General features: G+C 51.6%; 1 protein-coding gene across 2 annotated transcripts in view; it reads left to right on the forward strand.

The window, feature by feature from the left end:
• Positions 1-17,799, forward strand: part of PPL (periplakin) — a 45,314-nt gene that overhangs the window by 15,375 nt on the left and 12,140 nt on the right. For both annotated transcript variants that reach the window (XM_043560627.1, XM_043560626.1), the window contains exons 2-10: positions 5,572-5,671; positions 10,973-11,127; positions 11,860-11,980; positions 12,525-12,650; positions 12,745-12,783; positions 14,118-14,279; positions 14,386-14,493; positions 16,045-16,140; positions 17,606-17,728. In XM_043560627.1, coding sequence (XP_043416562.1) covers positions 5,572-5,671; positions 10,973-11,127; positions 11,860-11,980; positions 12,525-12,650; positions 12,745-12,783; positions 14,118-14,279; positions 14,386-14,493; positions 16,045-16,140; positions 17,606-17,728 — 1,030 coding nt within the window. The remainder of the gene's footprint in view (positions 1-5,571; positions 5,672-10,972; positions 11,128-11,859; positions 11,981-12,524; positions 12,651-12,744; positions 12,784-14,117; positions 14,280-14,385; positions 14,494-16,044; positions 16,141-17,605; positions 17,729-17,799) is intronic.

Consider the following 17,799-nt stretch of genomic DNA (forward strand, 5'->3'; position numbering starts at 1 on the left):
CAAAGGCCACTGCCCTGAGAACCTGTGTCCATGTTAAACTTCTGAGTAAGTAGAAGGAGGCTGGGTGTGTCCCTCTCTAAGCCTGTCACTCAGACCTGCCTCCCTTTTCCGGGGTGGGGGCACCTCAGCTTTCCTGGCTCAGCCGGTGATTGTCATCTCTGTGGGTGCAACAGGACTGGACGGGGGTGGTGGGGAAGGGCTGTATCTTGGTCTCCATCAGTCAGGCTGATGCCCCATCTGGCTGCCCCGGTGGGGCTTATTAGTGAGATGAAAAGCTGGACCTGCCAGGCCAGTTCCCAGCCCTTTGGGGATCTGTGCCCCCTCCCTGCAAGTTCCTGACCTGCCCACATTCCTGCACTCCTGGCAGGAGGCTTTGAGCTCTCAGAAGAACAGTGCCCTGGGCTCTCCTGGCCAAAATGCAGGATCTTATGGGGCTCTCATTCAGGATCCAAACCCACAAGGCAAAAGTGCTAGGACTGTGTTGCAGAGGCCTGGATTAGAGAACCCCAGCTCTCCTTGTTTTCTGGCAATCAGACTGTGGCCAAGTTATTGGATCACTTTGTGCCTCAGTTTCCCCATCTGTAAAGTTGGAGAACATTGCTACTGCAGGCTCTGGTAGGATTAAAGAAACTAATCTATATGTGACTTGCTTAGCACCGATGGGCAAGTGGTGGACTCTGCGTGTTTACTAGTATCTTCCAGACAGCTGAGCATAGGCTGGAACTGGTCTAGCTTTCATGGAAACAGGATAAAAGGCAGGAAGGTTCAGAGGTTGGCAGAAGAAGAAACACGTCCCTATCACTTAAAAATGGCACTTGACAATATTTTTGTTTTCAGCTTTATTTGTTTATTTATTTATTTACTTATTTATTTTTCAATGTTTATTTTTGAGAGCATGCAAGAGTGGGGGAGGGGCAGAGAGAGAAGAAGGGAGGGACAGAGAGAAAGGGGGACAGAGGATCCAAAGCAGGCTCTGTGCTGACAGCAGAGAGCCCAATGCGGGGCTCAAACTCATGAGCCGTGTGATCATGACCTGAGCCAAAGTTGGACCCTTAACCAGCTAAGCCACCCAGTGCCCTGGTATCAGCTTTATTAAGAGATAACCCACATACTGTACCATTTACTCGTTTAAGGTGTACAATTAAGTGGTTTTTAATTACACAGCTATCACCACAACCAGCTTTAGAATATTTTCATCACCCCAAAAAGATACCCCATAACCCTTCAGAGCTTATTTGACGGCCCTCCTGCCCACCCCCTCGCCCCCACTCCGCCTGGGCAGCCACTAATATGCTTTCTGCTTCTATGGATTGGCCTATTCTAGATACTTCATATAGATGGAGTCATACTGTATGTGACATTTTGTGTCTATCTCCTATCAGTGTGATGCTTTTGCAGTTCATCCACGCTCTAGCAGGTGTCAGTTTGTGCCTCCTTTTTATGCTGAGTCCTATTCCATTGTATGAATCTTCCACATTTTGTGTATCCATTCATCGGTTGTGTTGTTTCCATTTGGGGGCTCTTGTAAATAGTGCTATTATGAACTTTTGTGTTTGATTCAAGTTTTCATGTGGACCTATGTTTTAATTTCTTTTGGGTAGATACTTAGGAATGGAATTGCTGGGTCATGTGGCAACTTTATGTTTCACTTTTGTTTTTGTTTTTGTTTTTTAAATTTTTTTAATGATTATTTATTTTTTGAGAGACAGAGCATGAGTGGGGGAGGGGAAGATAAAGAGAGGGAGACAGAGAATCGGAAGTAGGCTCCAGGCTCCAAGCAGTCAGCACAGAGCCTGACACGGGGATCGAACTCACAAACCGTGAGATCATGATCTCATCCAAAGTCGGATGCTCAACTGACTGAGCCACCCAGGCGCCCATAGGTTTAACTTTTTGAGGGAGCAACTTCCAGAATTTCCAAAGCAGCCCCACCATTTTACAGTTCCCACCAGCTGTGAGCAAGGGTTCTGATTTCTCTGTATCCTTGTCACCAAATCGTTATGGTCTTTTTGATTATTGCCTTTTTAGTGGGTGAGAAGTGATATCCCATTGTGGCCTAGGGCACTTGGCATTGTAAGTTCATCTGTTACATGCCTAGGATGTGCTGGCAGTCCTGTAGGATTGTCACATGGGGTCATTAAAGGCATCGACTTGGGGGCCTGCCTGGGTTGGAATTCTGGCTCTAACACTTAATTACTGTGTGACTTTAGGAAAGTTAATGAAACTCGTTGGTCCTCAGATTCCACATCTGCAAAGTGGGGATAATAAGATGATTACCCACTGGGCCAACACCTACCTCCCAGAGTTGTCATGAAAGTTAAGTAAGAAATGAGTGGAGAGCCTGGTGTGTGGAAAGTAAATCTGAGCTCATAGTATTTTGGGGACAGCAGTTGCTGCTGGAGGTTGGCTTGTGACTTTTTTCCCAGTGCCCCTGTGAGGAACTGTGAGCCCAGTGTTTGACGAAGTGGCCTGTGGAGCAAGACTGCCTGAGAAGAGAGTCCGGGAGCCTCATTCACAAGCTGTGTAACGCTGGGCAAGCACCTTGACATCTCTGAACCTTGGTTTCCTATAACCTATCCATAAAGTGACACACAAACCTTCCCAGGGGCTTGGGGTGAGGGTGTTGTCGAGGCGGTGCCTGTGAACATGCCTGATGTCTGGTGAAGCATGTGCATCGTCAAATTACCGTGATGCCTTGGTGGTCATCTCCTGTTAACAGATGGGTAAACTGAGGCACCTCGAGGGAAAGGTGCTTGCCTGAGATGGTCCAAGCAGAAAATGCCCTATCTGGACTTGGAACTCATGCCTGTCTGGCCAGAAGCTCCCACTGAACCCTCCTTTCTTCTCTGCCAGGAACACCAGGTTCCCGGGACTGGCTGTTCGACCCCCTCCTTTGTCCCCTTGTGGTGCTGGGCTTTGGCTGGGTCCAGGCAGGGCCCAAGGCAGGGTCCAGGAGGCGCTTTCCTCACACTTCCCAGTCACTGAAGGGCCTGGTTTGGGAGCCGCATGTCCTGAGGTGGGGCTGGGCCAGGCCAAAGGCTCCCACCTACTCCACATTGCACCTTCCCCATGCTGGCTCGAGCAGTCATGGGTTAAATCTTTGGGTTCAGATTCACTCCATCTGAGTGCAGCAGGCCAGGCTGAGGATCAGTGGTTCTATGTGGGGAGGGGCCTGGAAATGCTCATGTTCCCCACGTAGTCTGACAAGCCAGGCCGTGGGGGTTCTGGGCTCAGCCCATGACCTGGCAGCCCTTCCTTACTGGGATCCTCTACACACACTCCTTTCTTCTCAGCCTTCCTTGCCTTCTCCGCTGAATACCACCTTCCTGTGCTGCGGGACTGCTCAGAGCCTTTACTGGCTCATGGACTTCTAGAGGGGCCAGGTTTTCCTAACTGCCTTGACTGACAAAGCCTTTGTTCTAGGAGTGATTTACAGGACTGGAGTTTCTGGGACCCTACTTTAGGAAAGGCTGCCTCCTTGATTGACTTAGCAGAGGGTGCAGCCTGGGTCTTGTTTCTTTCCCCTGGTTCCTGTGTGTCCAGGCCTGGCACAGAGCAGGCTCTCAGGCAGGGTTTGAGGCATGGATGGACAGGCTCACAGGTTCTGTTTGCTGTGCCAGTCTCTGACCCCCTCCTCGGCTCTCCCCCCACCCATACCAGTAATACCTGCAGTGGTGGACCCTGAAATCTGGGGGTGTCAGTGTCCCCTGGAGAACCTGTATAAGCAAAAGCAATAATACACCTTCCTGGGCCCAGCTCTGGAGATGCAGATTCAGAGGGTCTGGGTTAGGGCTTGGGAATCTGAATGTTTCATGCCACAGTAGGTGGGTCCCAGGCCTGATTTGGAAATTCCACTCTGAAGAGGGGGTGGCCTGACCTGCCCTGGGCTGGCCCACCTCGAGGGACATGCCTGGACCCCAAACTCTTCCTCATTCTTCAGAACCTAGCCCCCATACCTCTGTCAGGAAGCCTTCAGTGACCAGACCCATCCCCACCCACCAGCCAGGAGGCTCCTCTGAGCATCCCTAGCCCTCTATCTCAATCTTGTGACTATTTTTGTAAATGCTGATTTCCTCCCCATCTAGCGGGGTGACCTCTCAGAGGGTGAGGTTTTGTCTGTGTGCAGTGCTGGGCCTGGCATACAGTAGGTGCTTAATGTGTGCAGGTGGAATGAAACTTCTGGGTTCTGGGCTGCCTGGGCTCCTCTGTGGAGTCATTACAAAAGGGTTTTCAATGGAGATTGGGGAATTAAGTGCTAATCTTGACCATTACTGACTGGCTGGGTGACATTGGCCAAGTTGCATTCCCTCTCTGTTTTTTGTTTCTTCCTTTGTTGAAAGAAAACAACAATAGAGGCGGGGCTGCGCACAAATCAGTAACGCCCCTTAACAACTATAACCACAAACCTTTGGGACCGAATAGGTGCCCAGCTCTTTGCCTGCACAACCTCCCTCCCATTCTAACACCCCACCCGGAAAGCTACGTGGAATCAGAAAACTCTTCTGATTTCAAGTCTCAGTTTGTTGCTAACCCAGCTCTGACTTGACCATGATACATGCCAAGGCCCGCTTTTCAGCAAGAGAGGGCAGGGTTAGGCTTTGATGTGTGCAGGCGACCAAGTGTCCAGGTAGAAAGTAATGTCATTGTGTTTCCGTAGAGTTTATTCCAAGTGCATAGATTGAAAGTGCCAGATATTTAATCCTCAATAGCTTGCGTGAAAACTTGGGTCCGAATGTTCACAGCAGCATGATTCCTAATGGCCAAAAGGTGGAAACAACTCAAATGTCTATCAGCTGAGGACTAGATAAACAAAATGTGATCTATTCATGCAGTGGAACCTTATTCAGCCATAGAAAGGAATGTCATGTGCTATAACCTGAATGAACCTCAGAAATACCATGCTAAGTAAAAGAAGCCAGATACATTATACGATCGCATTTGTGTGAGATGTCTAGAAGAGGCAAATCTATAGGGATAGAAAGTAGACTAGTGGGGGCTGGGGGGAGAGACAATGGGGAGTGGCTGCTAATGGGGTTTCTTTTTGGGTGACAAAAATGTTCTGGAACTAGTGGGGCGCCTGGGTGGTGCAGTCGGTTAGGCGTCCGACTTCAGCCAGGTCACGATCTCGCGGTCCGTGAGTTCGAGCCCTGCGTTGGGCTCTGGGCTGATGGCTCGGAGCCTGGAGCCTGTTTCCGATTCTGTGTCTCCCTCTCTCTCTGCCCCTCCCCCATTCATGCTCTGTCTCTCTCTGTCCTAAAAATAAATAAAAACGTTGAAAAAAAATGTTCTGGAACTAGATAGCGATGATAGCTGTGTAACCTTGTGAGCACGCTAAAACCCACTGAATTAGAGGTTTTGAAAGGTTGAATTTTATGGTATGTGAATTCTATCTCAGTAAAAGGGGGAAAATGAACACAGTGAGGGTGTTCTGCCAACATGGAAAAATAGAAGCCCTTGCCCCATGCTGCCTCATTTCTGTGGCTTTAGTGATGTCACCCCAGGGCAGGGGTGGGGGGGGCTCCCTCTTAGGCTGTTGGGGACCCTGGCCCACCTCCTGTCTTGTGCCCACAGCATCTCTAACAAGGAGCTGTCCGATCTGATCGAGCAGTTGCAGAAGAATGCCGACCAGGTGGAGAAGAACATCGTGGACACGGAGGCCAAGATGCAGAGTGTGAGTGCCACCCTGTGCCCCCCTGTGTCCCCCTGTGCCGCCAGTCTCGGCTGATCCAGTGGTTCTCGCCAGGGGGTGGGGGTGGGGTGGATTCTGTCCCCCGCCCCCGGAGAACACATGGACACATCTGGAGACATTTTTAGCCGTCACAACTGGGGGAGTGTGGTGGTTGGGCATCTAGTGGGTGGGGGCCAGGGATGCCGATAAACACCCTACAGGGCACAGGATGGCCCCCCACACAGAGTGATCAAGCCCCAAATGTCAATAGTGCTGAGATGGAGAAACGTCATTATTGCTGTTGATAATGGGCACACATCAGTGCCCCCCACTCTGGGGGCCAAGTTCCTGCAGTTTATGAACCCTATCTGGAGGAGAATTGTGGTCTCAGGAGCCAGGCCCTGCTTGGGATCCCAGCTTTGCCACTTAATGTGTGACCTTGGGCAAGTCACGTTACCTCTCTGTGCATGTGATTCCCTCTGAGAGGGTAAGAGGGATCATCCCCACCTCCGGGCTGCTGTAAAGATTCGATGAGGTTAAACAGGTGTACTTCAGGGCTCGCTCAATATTATCATCATATCCTTATTCTTCTTGTACTACACCTGCCACTCCTTAGTTGCATGCGATCCTCCTCTTGCAGAGGAGAGAAAGCTGGGAAAATCATGTTCCCTGTCTGTGTCTCAGTTTCCTCGTCTGTGACATGGGCTAACAACTGTTCTGAGCCATACTCTTCTGAGGAGTCTGTACTGTGTGGGACATTGGAGCTGCCCCCACACCTGTGAGCTGCCAAGATGATCCTCTTCTCTCTCTCTCTTTTTTAAGTTTATTTATTTTGAGAGGGAGAGAGAGGGAATCCCAAGCAGGTTCCATGCTGTCAACACAGAGCCTGATGTGGGGTTTGATCCCCAAAACCCTGGGATCATGAACTGAACCGAAATCAAGAGTTGGACGCTCAGCCGACTTAGCCACCCAGGCGCCCCCAATCATCTTCTCTTTGAGCCCCCCACCAGCCCAGTGTGGTTGAGCTTATACCCATTTTGTAGCTGGAGAAACTGAGGTTCAGAGAGGGCGAGGGTGACTAGTCAGTGACAGAGCTAGCCCCAGAAGCATCCCAGAGGTCTGGTTGCCAGATTTAGAAAACAAAAATACTGAACATCCAGTTAAATTTGGCTTTGAGAACACTATGGGATATACTTATAATACAAAGTTATCCATCATTTATCTGAAATTTGAACTTACTGGATGGTCTGTATTTCATCTGCATTCCTACCCAGGAGCGTGACCGAGAGGCGGTTCCAGCGGAGTTGGGGATGGAAGGTGGACAGGTCATGAGGGAGCTGTCCCCCCTGTGACCATGCAGGTGTCCACCCACCCAAGGGCTGATCCACAGGCAGCCCAGACACCTGAGGGACCGGGTGGGCTAGGGATGGTGCAGCTGGGAGTGAGAGATGGAGGTGTGGGGACAGAAGGCAGGAAAGGCAAGTGGAGCTTTCTGCTCCTTGCCAGGGGCCTCCCCTGGCTCCTCTCCTGTGCTCACCTGCCTGTCCACCGCCTTTACCTGCCATAGTGCCTCCCCTCCCCCGCTGCTAGCTTTTTGTTCAGGCCGCAGTTCTGTCCCAGCTCCTCTGTCGTTTGTTTTTTTTTTTTTTTTTAATTTTTTTCCCCTTTTGTTTTATTTTTGAGAGAGAGAGAGAGAGAGAGAGAGAGAGAGAGAGAGAGAGAGAGACGGACAGCATTAGCAGGGTTGGGGCAGAGAGAGGGAGACACAGCTAGAACTCTTCGGACACTTAATAGTTTGAGCCACCCAGATGCCCCTTAATCTTTTTTTTTTTTTTTAAGCTTATCTATTTATTTTGACAGAGCAGGGGAGGGACAGAGTGGGAGAGGGGAGAGAGAGAATACCAAACAGGCTCCACACTGTCAGCACCAGAGCCCGATATGGGGCTTGAACTCAGGACCCTGAGATTATGACTTGAGCCGAAGTCAGACACTTAACCAATGAGCCACCCAGGAATCTTTACTCCTCTCTTCTTATGGTGTCGTGCTATTTTATTTCCTAAATTAAAACAGCTTTTTGGGTGTGTCCTAATTTTGTCCTAATAAAAGGAATATGGATTTGTTACAAATATTTCAGAACCAACAAACAAGTATAACAAAGCAAATTAAAATCATGTATAATTCCACCACCAGAGAAATTGATCAGCTATTAACATTTTGGTGTATCTTTTGACCTTTTCCCGTGCGTGCACGCGGGCGTGCGTGTGTGAATAGGAGGGTCTAGTGCTCTGACTTTATTTGCTTAATGACTCATGGTAACAAGGATGTGCTTGGGGGATAATTTTGAACTGTTTTTTAACTTCAAATGAACAGACCTGATAAAAGAGACTGTGTTCTGATGATCATAGGAACTAATCTTGTTCTTTCTTCTTTCCTTCTTTCCTATCATTTCTCAGAAGAAAACATCACTGTTTAATTACCCAAAAGTTCTCTTGAATTTTCCTGTTTTCTTAAATTGCAGTGAGAGTCACATAACATAAAATTAACCATTTAAAGGATATAAGTCAGTGGTATTTGGACCCCTACCACGTCTGTCTGTTTCTAAGACATTTCTGTTCCCCCAAAGGGAATCCCATACCCAAAGGCAGTCGCTCCCTGTTCCCCTTCCCTGCAGCCCCCAGAAACCCTAATCTGCTTTCTGTGTCTATGGATTTACTTCTGTATATTTCATATAAACAGAATCGTACAACATGACCACATGTGACCTTTTATGCCAAACTTTTAAAAGTGGAGGAAGTTGAAAGAGTTTCACAGAGAGCATCCATATCTCTCCTCCCCAGATTCCACCAGTAGCATCTGTTAGATTTGCTTTATCACTCATCTGACCATCAGCACGTGTATAATTTTTTTTTAATAAAAAAAATTTTTTTTAACATTTATTTATTTTCGACAGAGACAGAGCATGAGCAGGGGAGGGGCAGACAGAAAAGGAGAGACAGACAGAATCTCAGGCAGGCTCTGCACTTGTCAGCACAGAGACCAACATGGGGCTTGAACTCAGGAACAGTGAGATCACGACCTGAGCCGAATCAAGAGTTAGATGCTTAACCGGCTGAGACACCCAGGCGCCCTGTGTAATTTATTAGATACGTCAGTCCGTATAATTTGTTTTTACTTGTAAAAACCTTTTACTTGAGCTATCCATTCTGTAAGGTATATAGAAAGTAACCGTGTGACCACTGCTCAGGTGAAGATAGAGAACATGTCCCGGAGAGCTGGCTTGTGAACTTCCCAATCCACATCCCCCAGAGGTAACCACCAGGCTGACCTCTATCACCATCGATCTGTTTTGCCCAACTGTGAACTCTTGAACTCCTACATGGTATCTCTCAGCTAGATGTTCTCTTTCTCATCCCAGCTGCCATGTTTCAAGCAGGTCTGCATTCCCACACAGCACTTGCATGAATGAGGTAATGATTAATTTACTTCCCCCTTTTGCAAAATTAATCTTTGACACTGTAAGTGCCCAGGAGAGCTGCAGGTCTGCTGCAAATGATAGAGTGGATAAAACTCCATCCAAGCCAAGAACCGTGACGTTTTTTTTTTTTTTTTTTTTTTTTTTAACTGGCCAGACTCAAGCCCCTCCGGGCGCCTGGCCCCACTCGCCCCTCAGTCTTCCTGGAGTTGGGCGGGGACACATGGGCTGAACACCTTTTCTTCCTTCCTCTGAGGGCCCTCTGGATCAGGCACCACATCACCTCCACTCACTTTTGCTTCTGTAACAGGCTGATCTGAGGCGGGGTTTACATGTCAAAATGCTCCCGTTCCAGGTTTACGATGCAGCGATTTTTAGTAACTTCACTGAGTGGTGCGGCCATTTCCATAAATGGGTTTTAGAACATTTTCACCCCCGAATAAGATCCCTTGTGCTCATTTACTGTTAGTTCCTGTTTCCACCTGAGCCGCTGGCAACCGCTCATCTACTCTCTGTCTCTATGGATTAGCCGATCCAGGACAGTTCACAAAAGCACAGCCCCACACCATGTGGCCTTTGGCTTCTCTTGCTTTGCAGTCCCCAAGGCTCATCCCTGACAGAGCCTGTCGGTGGATCCATCTTTTGAGAACTGAGAAATTCCTCAGTTCACTTGGACGCCTCTTCCTTATCCCCGTGGCAGCAACGGGGTCCCTGAGGCCCAGCTGGGGAGGGCCCTGGCTCCTCTGGGGGCTCCCCGTGTTACTTCCGGTCTGTCTTCAGCGCAGGCGTTCCCCGCTGGCCTGGGGTCTCTGGAGCCCCACACAGCATGTGGCTGGGCTTCACGAATGTTGACTAAGTGAATTCATAGGCTATGTTTAGACACCTGCTGTCCTGACTGCCAGTTCATTATTCTTCCCTAAACAAGCAGAGACCCTGGGCTCATCAGCGACACTGATTGTACCTTCCAAATATCCACCCTTTGTTTACTCTCACCATTTCTGCAGATGCCACCCCAGCATCGGCCACCCTCAGCTCCCACCTGGCCCTGTCACAACTCCTGACTGCACTGCCCTCTTAGGCTCCACTCCTACCCTGTAGAGCCCTAAGGCATTGCCTTTAAGGATACAGAGTGGCCTTTTTGCTTGGCACCCTTCCCACTTCCTCCTCAGGCCTGCCTTCCAGTCACGTGCTTGCCCTTTCCTGCCTCAGGGCCTTTGCACAGGCTGTTCCCTCTGCCTAGAACACTCTTTTCTTTCATCCTTAGTTCTTAGCTGGTGTCCTAACCTCCCAGGAGGCTCACTGACCATTGGATCTTAAAGTAGGTCCCCAGGGCACCTGGTGGCTCAGTCAGTTGTTTCTGATTCTTGATTTCAGCTCAGGTCATGATATCATGGTCATGAGATGGAGCCCCACATGGGGCTCTGAGCTGAATGTAGATTGCTCTGCCCGTCCCCCGTGTGCACATGTGTGGTCTCTTTCTCTGTCTCGCAAAAATAAAACTAAAAAACAAATAAAAGCAGGTCCCCGCTATTCAACCTCTGGTGTGTTTCCTTGGGAAACACTGACATGTTCGAACTTGTAGTCACCTTTGTGAGGTTTATCTGTTTACCTGGTGGTCTCCCTGATGGGGCTGAGCAAGGCTGTGCCTCTTCATTCGCAGCTATGTCTCAGAGCCCCCAAAAGTGGGCACTTGGGCTGTTTGTTGAGAGGCAGAGGAGAGGCGAGGCAGGACCAGGGGGCCCCGTGCTGGCTCTCTCCTCCTTATCCTCCCACCCCCACCACACCCACTGAATCCCCATCTGCTGTCTGCCTCTCTGTCTTGACCGCCACAGGACCTGTCCCAGCTGCAGGAGGGCAGACAGCCTGAGCACCGGGACACGACCCTGCAGAAGGTGTCGGATTCCGAGAAGCTACTGTACGTGCTGGAGGCGGATGCGGCCATCGCCAAGCACATGAAGCATCCCCAAGGAGACATGATTGCCGAAGAGTAGGTCCCCTCCGCTTTGCGTTCCTGACACAGGGCAGGAGGACTGCAGGCTTGCTCAGCATCCCAGAGCCCAAGTCAGGGTTTACTGAGGGCTAAGTGGATGCCACACACATGCCAAACACTTCGTGTTATCCTCATGACAACCCATTTTGTAGTCAGGGAAACTGAGGCCCAGGCTGTTCTGGTCATAGTGTGACCACAGCTCCCTGACCACCATGCTGTCTAACCTCCAAGCTCTTGAGCACTCTGTCACACTGCCTGACGCCCCAGCCAGTTTCCCGTGCTCATGGCTCTCCCCTCAGCTCAGATGTGGATAGGTCGGCACCCACGGTACCTCCCCCCTTGTTCTGCACTCCCCACCCTGGCAGGGGCAAGGGTCCCTTGATGCCCCCATGACTCCCTGTGCTGTTCCTGTCACGGTCCACACCACCCCTGTGGTTCCCGCTCGCTGGGGGGCTCCAGAGAGCAGTGAACCTGATCATTTCTTCCAGAACCTTCTATGGTTCTGGGCACACTGTAGGCCCTGGGGAAATGCTGATAGGGGAAGGAAGGATGAGGGAGGGTATTAGTGACTGGAACCCAAGGCTGCCGGGTCATCCTGTGCTTCCAGGCCACTAAGCAGAAAGCCCCAGACCGGGGTCTGGGGTATGAGGCTCCTGCTGGGGGAAGGGACATGGGCGGAGGGCCTGCCAACCGGCCCCGCTGACTAGCATGGCCATTCTCCCCACTCAGCATCCGTCAGCTGAAGGAGCGTGTGACCAACCTCCGCGGGAAACACAAGCAGATATACAACCTGGTGGTGAAGGAGGTAGACCCCCAGGTCAACTGGGCGGCGCTGGTGGATGAAAAGCTGGTACGGCCCAGGCTTCAGCTGTGTGCGGGGTGGACCCCGCCATGGAATGGGTACCACGGTCCTGCCTCCGAGGGTGGTGTTCCTGATGTTTCCCGACGTCTGTATCGGGGAAAAGGGCAAGGCTCCGAGAGGTGTAGCGTCTCGCCCAGGGTCACCCAGCAGAAGTGGTGGAGATGGGGACCGTCCTGCAATTGTTCTCCAGCTCTGGTCGTTGGGGTCCCGGCTGGCTAGGAGGAGCGGCCGGCTGCTGTCCTTCCTATGCCCTCCACCACGGAGAAGCGTGGCTGCTGGAGCCAGTGGTCTTCTCTCAGTGGCCTGACCTGGGCCAGGCCTCTGTTTCCCCACGTGTGCAATGGAAACAACCGTGTGGGCCTCGGAGGTGACAGTGAGATTCAGTGAGAGGACACTGTGGTAAAGGGGACAGTGTCTCCCTGCATCTCTCCCAGGGACCCTTGGCTCCCTCCTTGGTTCTTGGGGGGGGAGGGGAGGGCTGTGAGTCCCCCGGCCCTCGCCCACGCTCTGCCGGTCCTCTCCACCCTCCCAGGACAAACTGAGCAGCCAGAACTTTGGGACAGACCTGCCGCTGGTTGATCACCAGGTGGAGCACCACAATATCTTCCACAATGAGGTCAAGGCCATCGGGCCCCACCTGGCCAAGGACGGGGGCAAGGTGTGCACAGTGGTGGAGGGGGCCTGGACCCGGGGAGGGAGGGGCTCACGCCTGCAGCCCCCACCTCAACCCATTCCCTCGACTCTGTCCACAGGAGAACAGCGACCTCCAGGCCAAGTACCAGAAATTGCTGGTGAGCGAGGCCCCCAGGGAATGGGGAGGGAGGAGGGCTGGGCAGTCAGGGCTGTGGACACGGGAGGCGTGGGCAGTAAACGTTTCAAACAGAACAAGAGGGGTAAGTGGGAAGGAGGTGGTACCCTGAGTCCCTACCTGAGAAGCATCCCACCTTGCTCTGTGCTCGCGGAAAACCCTGATGGAGCCCACGGATATGGCCCGTCCTACAATCTGCTGCTTTATTTCTTTATTAAGCACCTTCTGTGTCCACCAAGTATGATGCCATGTGCTTGAGAAAAAGTTTCCTGTTTCCCTCTTCAAAATCCTTAAGGAATGTGGTTTTTATTTTTTAATGTTTATTTTGAGAGCAAGCGAGCATGCATGTGAGCAAGCGGGAGAGGGCCAGAGAGAGGAGAGAGAATCCCAAGTAGCCTCTGCACTGTTAGCACAGAGCCTGATGCGGGTCTCGAACCCGAACTGTGGGATCATGACCTGAGCTGAAATCAAGAGTCAGACATTCAACGGACTGATCCACCCAGGCTCCCCAAGAATGTGTTCTTTTTAAAACCACACAAGTTAGGGCACCTGGGTGGTTCAGTCAGTTAAGTGTCTGACTTCAGTCCAGGTCATGATCTTGAAGTTTGTGAGTTATAGCCCCACATCGGGCTCTGCCCTCAGCGTGGAGCCTACTTTGGATCTTTTGTCTCCCTCTCTCTGCCCCTCACCTGCTCGTGCCCATTCTCTCTCTCTCTCAAAAAAGAAAAAAAAAACACATTAAAAAAATTGAAATAAAACTGCACAAGTTATGCATAAATCTTTCCTTGCTGCAAGGGTTCAGACACCTCAGATGTGAGGATGCCGGGGCTCTGGGGCAGACGCTTCCAATCCCGTGTTGGTGGGGACACTTGGAGAGAGCTACTTAGCCTCTTGGAGCCTCGGTTTCCTCACATGTACAAAAATGGAGTTCGTTCGAGCCCTTGTCTCCTAGGATGGCCTCAGCTGGGGAGAAGGCCCTACCACAGTCATGCCACAGGGTGGGCCCCATGGACATGTTAGCTACTGTCCCTGTTTGCTGAGCAAACATCCCGACCCCACACCCACCCCTTCTCACGTGGAAAGTGGTGGCAGTTTGCTACTGCCCTCCCAGCCTTCTGTACGGGGATCGTGACAAAGACAAAAGTGGAAGCTGCTAATGCTCACATTTACTGAGCACCAACTGTTTGAGCACCGGTCCGAGGGGGTCTGGCCAGGAAGCGTCGAGCCAGGCTTGTCTGCTCGCGGGCCAGAGCTGGGCCCTGGGGTAGGTGCAGAGGCAGGCTCAGCCCCGTCCTTGTCCCCCACCCCCTGCCGCAGGCGGCGTCGCAGGCACGGCAGCAGCACCTGAGCACGCTGCGAGACTACATGCAGCGCTGCACCAACGAGCTGTACTGGCTGGACCAGCAGGCCAAGGGCCGCATGCAGTATGACTGGAGTGACCGCAACCTTGACTACCCCAGCCGCAGGCGCCAGTATGAGGTGGGCCCAGCGGCCTGGGGCATCCGGGGAGGGGCTGGGAGGGGGCGTAGGGCTGCCGGCTGGGCCCTGAGTGCTGACCCCCGCCCTCCACCGCCCCCCCATGCAGAATTTCATCAACCGCAACCTGGAGGCCAAAGAGGAGAGAATTAACAAGCTGCACAGCGAGGGGGACCAGCTGCTGGCCGCCGAGCACCCTGGGAGGAACTCCATTGAGGTGCGTGTGCCCTGGGAAGGGGTGCTTCCTCCAGGGTGGCCTCAGGCAGTCCCCAAGATGAGGGTCCTGAATCCTGTGTCTCTGTTGCTCTGTCATGCTGTCTTTACTTGCTCGGTCTGACCGTGTTTGGTCTCATTGTCTTCCCCTTTACCACGTCCTGCCCTTGGCCCCTGGGCTTCTCAAGCCCATGCAGTGTGCCTTGTACTAGCTTCCTGGGGCTGCCCTAACAAATCACCACAAACTGGGTGGCTTTAAATGACAGAAACTGGGGCTCCCGGCTGGCTCAGTCAGAAGAGCGTGCAACGCTTGATCTCAGGGTTATGAGTTCAAGCCCGACCTTGGGTGTACAGATTACTGAAAAAAAAAAAAAAAAAAAAAAAAAAACTTTAAAAAGAATATACAACACAAACCTATGGTCTCACAGTCTGAAGGCCAGAAGTTTGAAGTCAAGGTGTTGGCAAGCAGCTTGTCCCTTCTGGAAGCTCAAGGACAGACTCCTCTTGTGTCTCTCCTTGCTTCCAGTGCTTGCTGGAAGTCCTTGGGGTTCCTTGGCCTGGGGCTGTTTCACTCATATCTCTGCTTCTGTCGTCACATAACTGTTTCCCTTGTGTGTCTGTATATCCTTTTCTTTCTTTTTTTTAAATATTTTTTGAACATTTATTCATTTTTGAGAGACAGAGTGTAAGTGGGGGAGGGATAGAAAGAATGGGACACAAATCAAAGCAGGTTCCAGGCTCTGAGCTGTCAACACAGAGCCCCACGCGGGGCTTGAACTCATGGACCACAAGATCGTGACCAGAGCTGACGTCAGACGCTTAACCCACGGAGCCACCCGGGCTCGCTCATCTCCTTTCCTTTACTTTAAAAAAAAAATTTTTTTTAATGTTTATTTTTGAGAGAGAGAGAAACAGACAGACAGAACACAAGTGGGGAAGGGGCAGAGAGAGAGGGAGACAACAGTATCTGAAGCAAGCTCCAGGTTCCGAGCCAACAGCACAGAGCCCGCCTTGGGGCTTGAACTCACAAACTGTGGTATCATGACCTGAGGTGAGGTTGGACACTTAACTGCTGAGCCACTCAGGAGCCCCTCATCTCCTTTTCTTATAAGGACACCAGTCATTGAACTTGAGGCTCACCCTAAATGTAGGATGATTTCATCTTGAGATCCTTCATCAGTTACACCTGCAAAGACCCTATTTCCAAATAAAGTCACATTCTGAGTTCTGGGTGGACATGAATTTGGGGAGGGGAGGGACACCATTCAATTTTCTACAATGCCTTTGTGAGAATTTTTAAGAGCACCAATTTGGGAAGATGCAGGCCCTACTTATTACTTATTCCTTGTGCAGTGCACAGCCCAAGTACCCGAACACGGCAACCCTGCTTGGTTCCTCACCATGTCCCCTCTCCTCCCCTGCCCAAGAAGAAGCTGGGTGCCTCTGTGGGAGCCACATCCAGGGAGATGCCCCCTTCCCCACCCTTCTCTGGTCCAGAACCCTGCCAAGCAGTGACCTGCGCCCCCCCCCCCCCGCCCCCGCCTTGTCTTGGCAGGCGCACATGGAGGCTGTGCACGCAGATTGGAAGGAGTACCTGAACCTGCTCATCTGTGAGGAGAGTCACCTGAAATACATGGAAGACTACCACCAGGTACCCCGCCAGCCCTGAAGCACCATTGCTGGGAGCACTCAGTGCCTACCTGGCTTACTCGTGGCCTCAGCTCTGATTCCTCCGGGAGCCTCCCAGTGCCCCTGCTTTTGATGGCATACGTGGGTGTGCCCCCGAGCTTGCTGGGCCCTGGTCTGTCTTCCCTGGAGGACAGGGCTGGAGAATCTGATCGACCAGCCCAGGAATGAGTGTGGGGTTTTCATTTTGATGAAATATATAGAATGTGAAATTTGCCATCTTAGCCGCTTTTAAGCACACAGTCCAGTGGCTTAACATTCAGAGTGTTGTGCAGCCTTCACCTTGGAAAGGTTTCCAGAACCCCCAGACAAGAAGTCTGCACCCATGAAACAACCCCTCCGTTCTCCCTCCTCCAGCCCCCTTGCTCTTTCTCTCTGAATTTTCCTAGTCTACATTTTGTGAAACTTAGGGATCCCTGTGAAGCTCACAGCCCAGTGGGGGTCTAGACACTGAACCAGGAGTCACATGTTATGTGGACTTTGGTGTCTTTGGCTTCTTTCGCTTGAACCTCATGTTTTCGAGGGTCATCGATGTCATGGCATGAATCACCACTTCATTCCCTTGTATGGCTCAATTGTATTCCATTGTATAGGCAGACCACACTGTGTTCGCCCCATTCCTTGTTGGTGGATACTGTCTGATTTCCACAGGAGTGTGTTTTTTTTTTTTTATAACATTTTTTTATTATTGAGAGACAGACACAGAGCGTGAGCAGGGGAGGTGTAGAGACAGGGGGAGACACAGAATCCAAAGCAGGCTCCAGGCTCCAGGCTCCGAGCTGTCAGCACAGAGCCTGACACGGGGCTCGAACTCAAACTGTGAGATCATGACCTGAGCTGAAGTCGGTCTCCTAACCAACTGAGCCACCCAGGTGCCCCAGGAATGTGTATTTTTAACAAGAGCTGGTCACCTGATTCTGAGGACTGGGGACTCTTGAACTCAGGTGGCATTCCTATAACTCCTGGTTCAGTGTCTAGACCCCCACTGGGCTGTGAGCTTCACAGGGATCCCTAAGTCCTGTTCGTGGTCACATCCCAGGGGACAGCTGACCAGGAGCGGTTTCAGAGCAGATGGACTGGAAAATGGACAGGAGAAATTTCTAGAGCAAAGTGGCAAGGCTTGTCTTCTGTGTATCGGGACTTTAAAAAGTGTAGCATTTAAGTCAGGGTGTCCCTAGCCCAAAGAGAGGAATGGAACAGAAAAGAACCGAAAGCTTAATGGTATGTATATATGAAAACTTAGTACGTCCTGGAGGTGGCCTCATGGGGGTTGGTGGGAGGGGCCCTGGTCCAAGAGGCCACCCAGAAGCCGACTGGGGGAGGGGGGGTCTCTGAGGTGTGGAGAGTGGGGGAGGGACGGCCCTGCCTGGGCGCGAGCTTGCAGCCATAGCCGGATTGTGTCCGTAAGAGGGCCATCTGGTGTCCCCTAGTTCCACAGGGACGTGAAGGCCGCTCAGGAGCTGCTGTGCAAGGTGGACTCAGACCTGAACCAGAAATACAGCCCCGACTTCAAGGACCAGTACCAGATTGAGCTGCTGCTGCGGGAGCTGGATGTGAGTGACAGGCCCGGCGAGGGCCTCCCCACGCCCCTCCCTGCACGTCTGGCCTGGGGAAGGCGGTGTCT

This window comes from Prionailurus bengalensis, chromosome E3, assembly GCF_016509475.1.
Source record: "Prionailurus bengalensis isolate Pbe53 chromosome E3, Fcat_Pben_1.1_paternal_pri, whole genome shotgun sequence".
Lineage (NCBI taxonomy): Eukaryota > Metazoa > Chordata > Mammalia > Carnivora > Felidae > Prionailurus > Prionailurus bengalensis.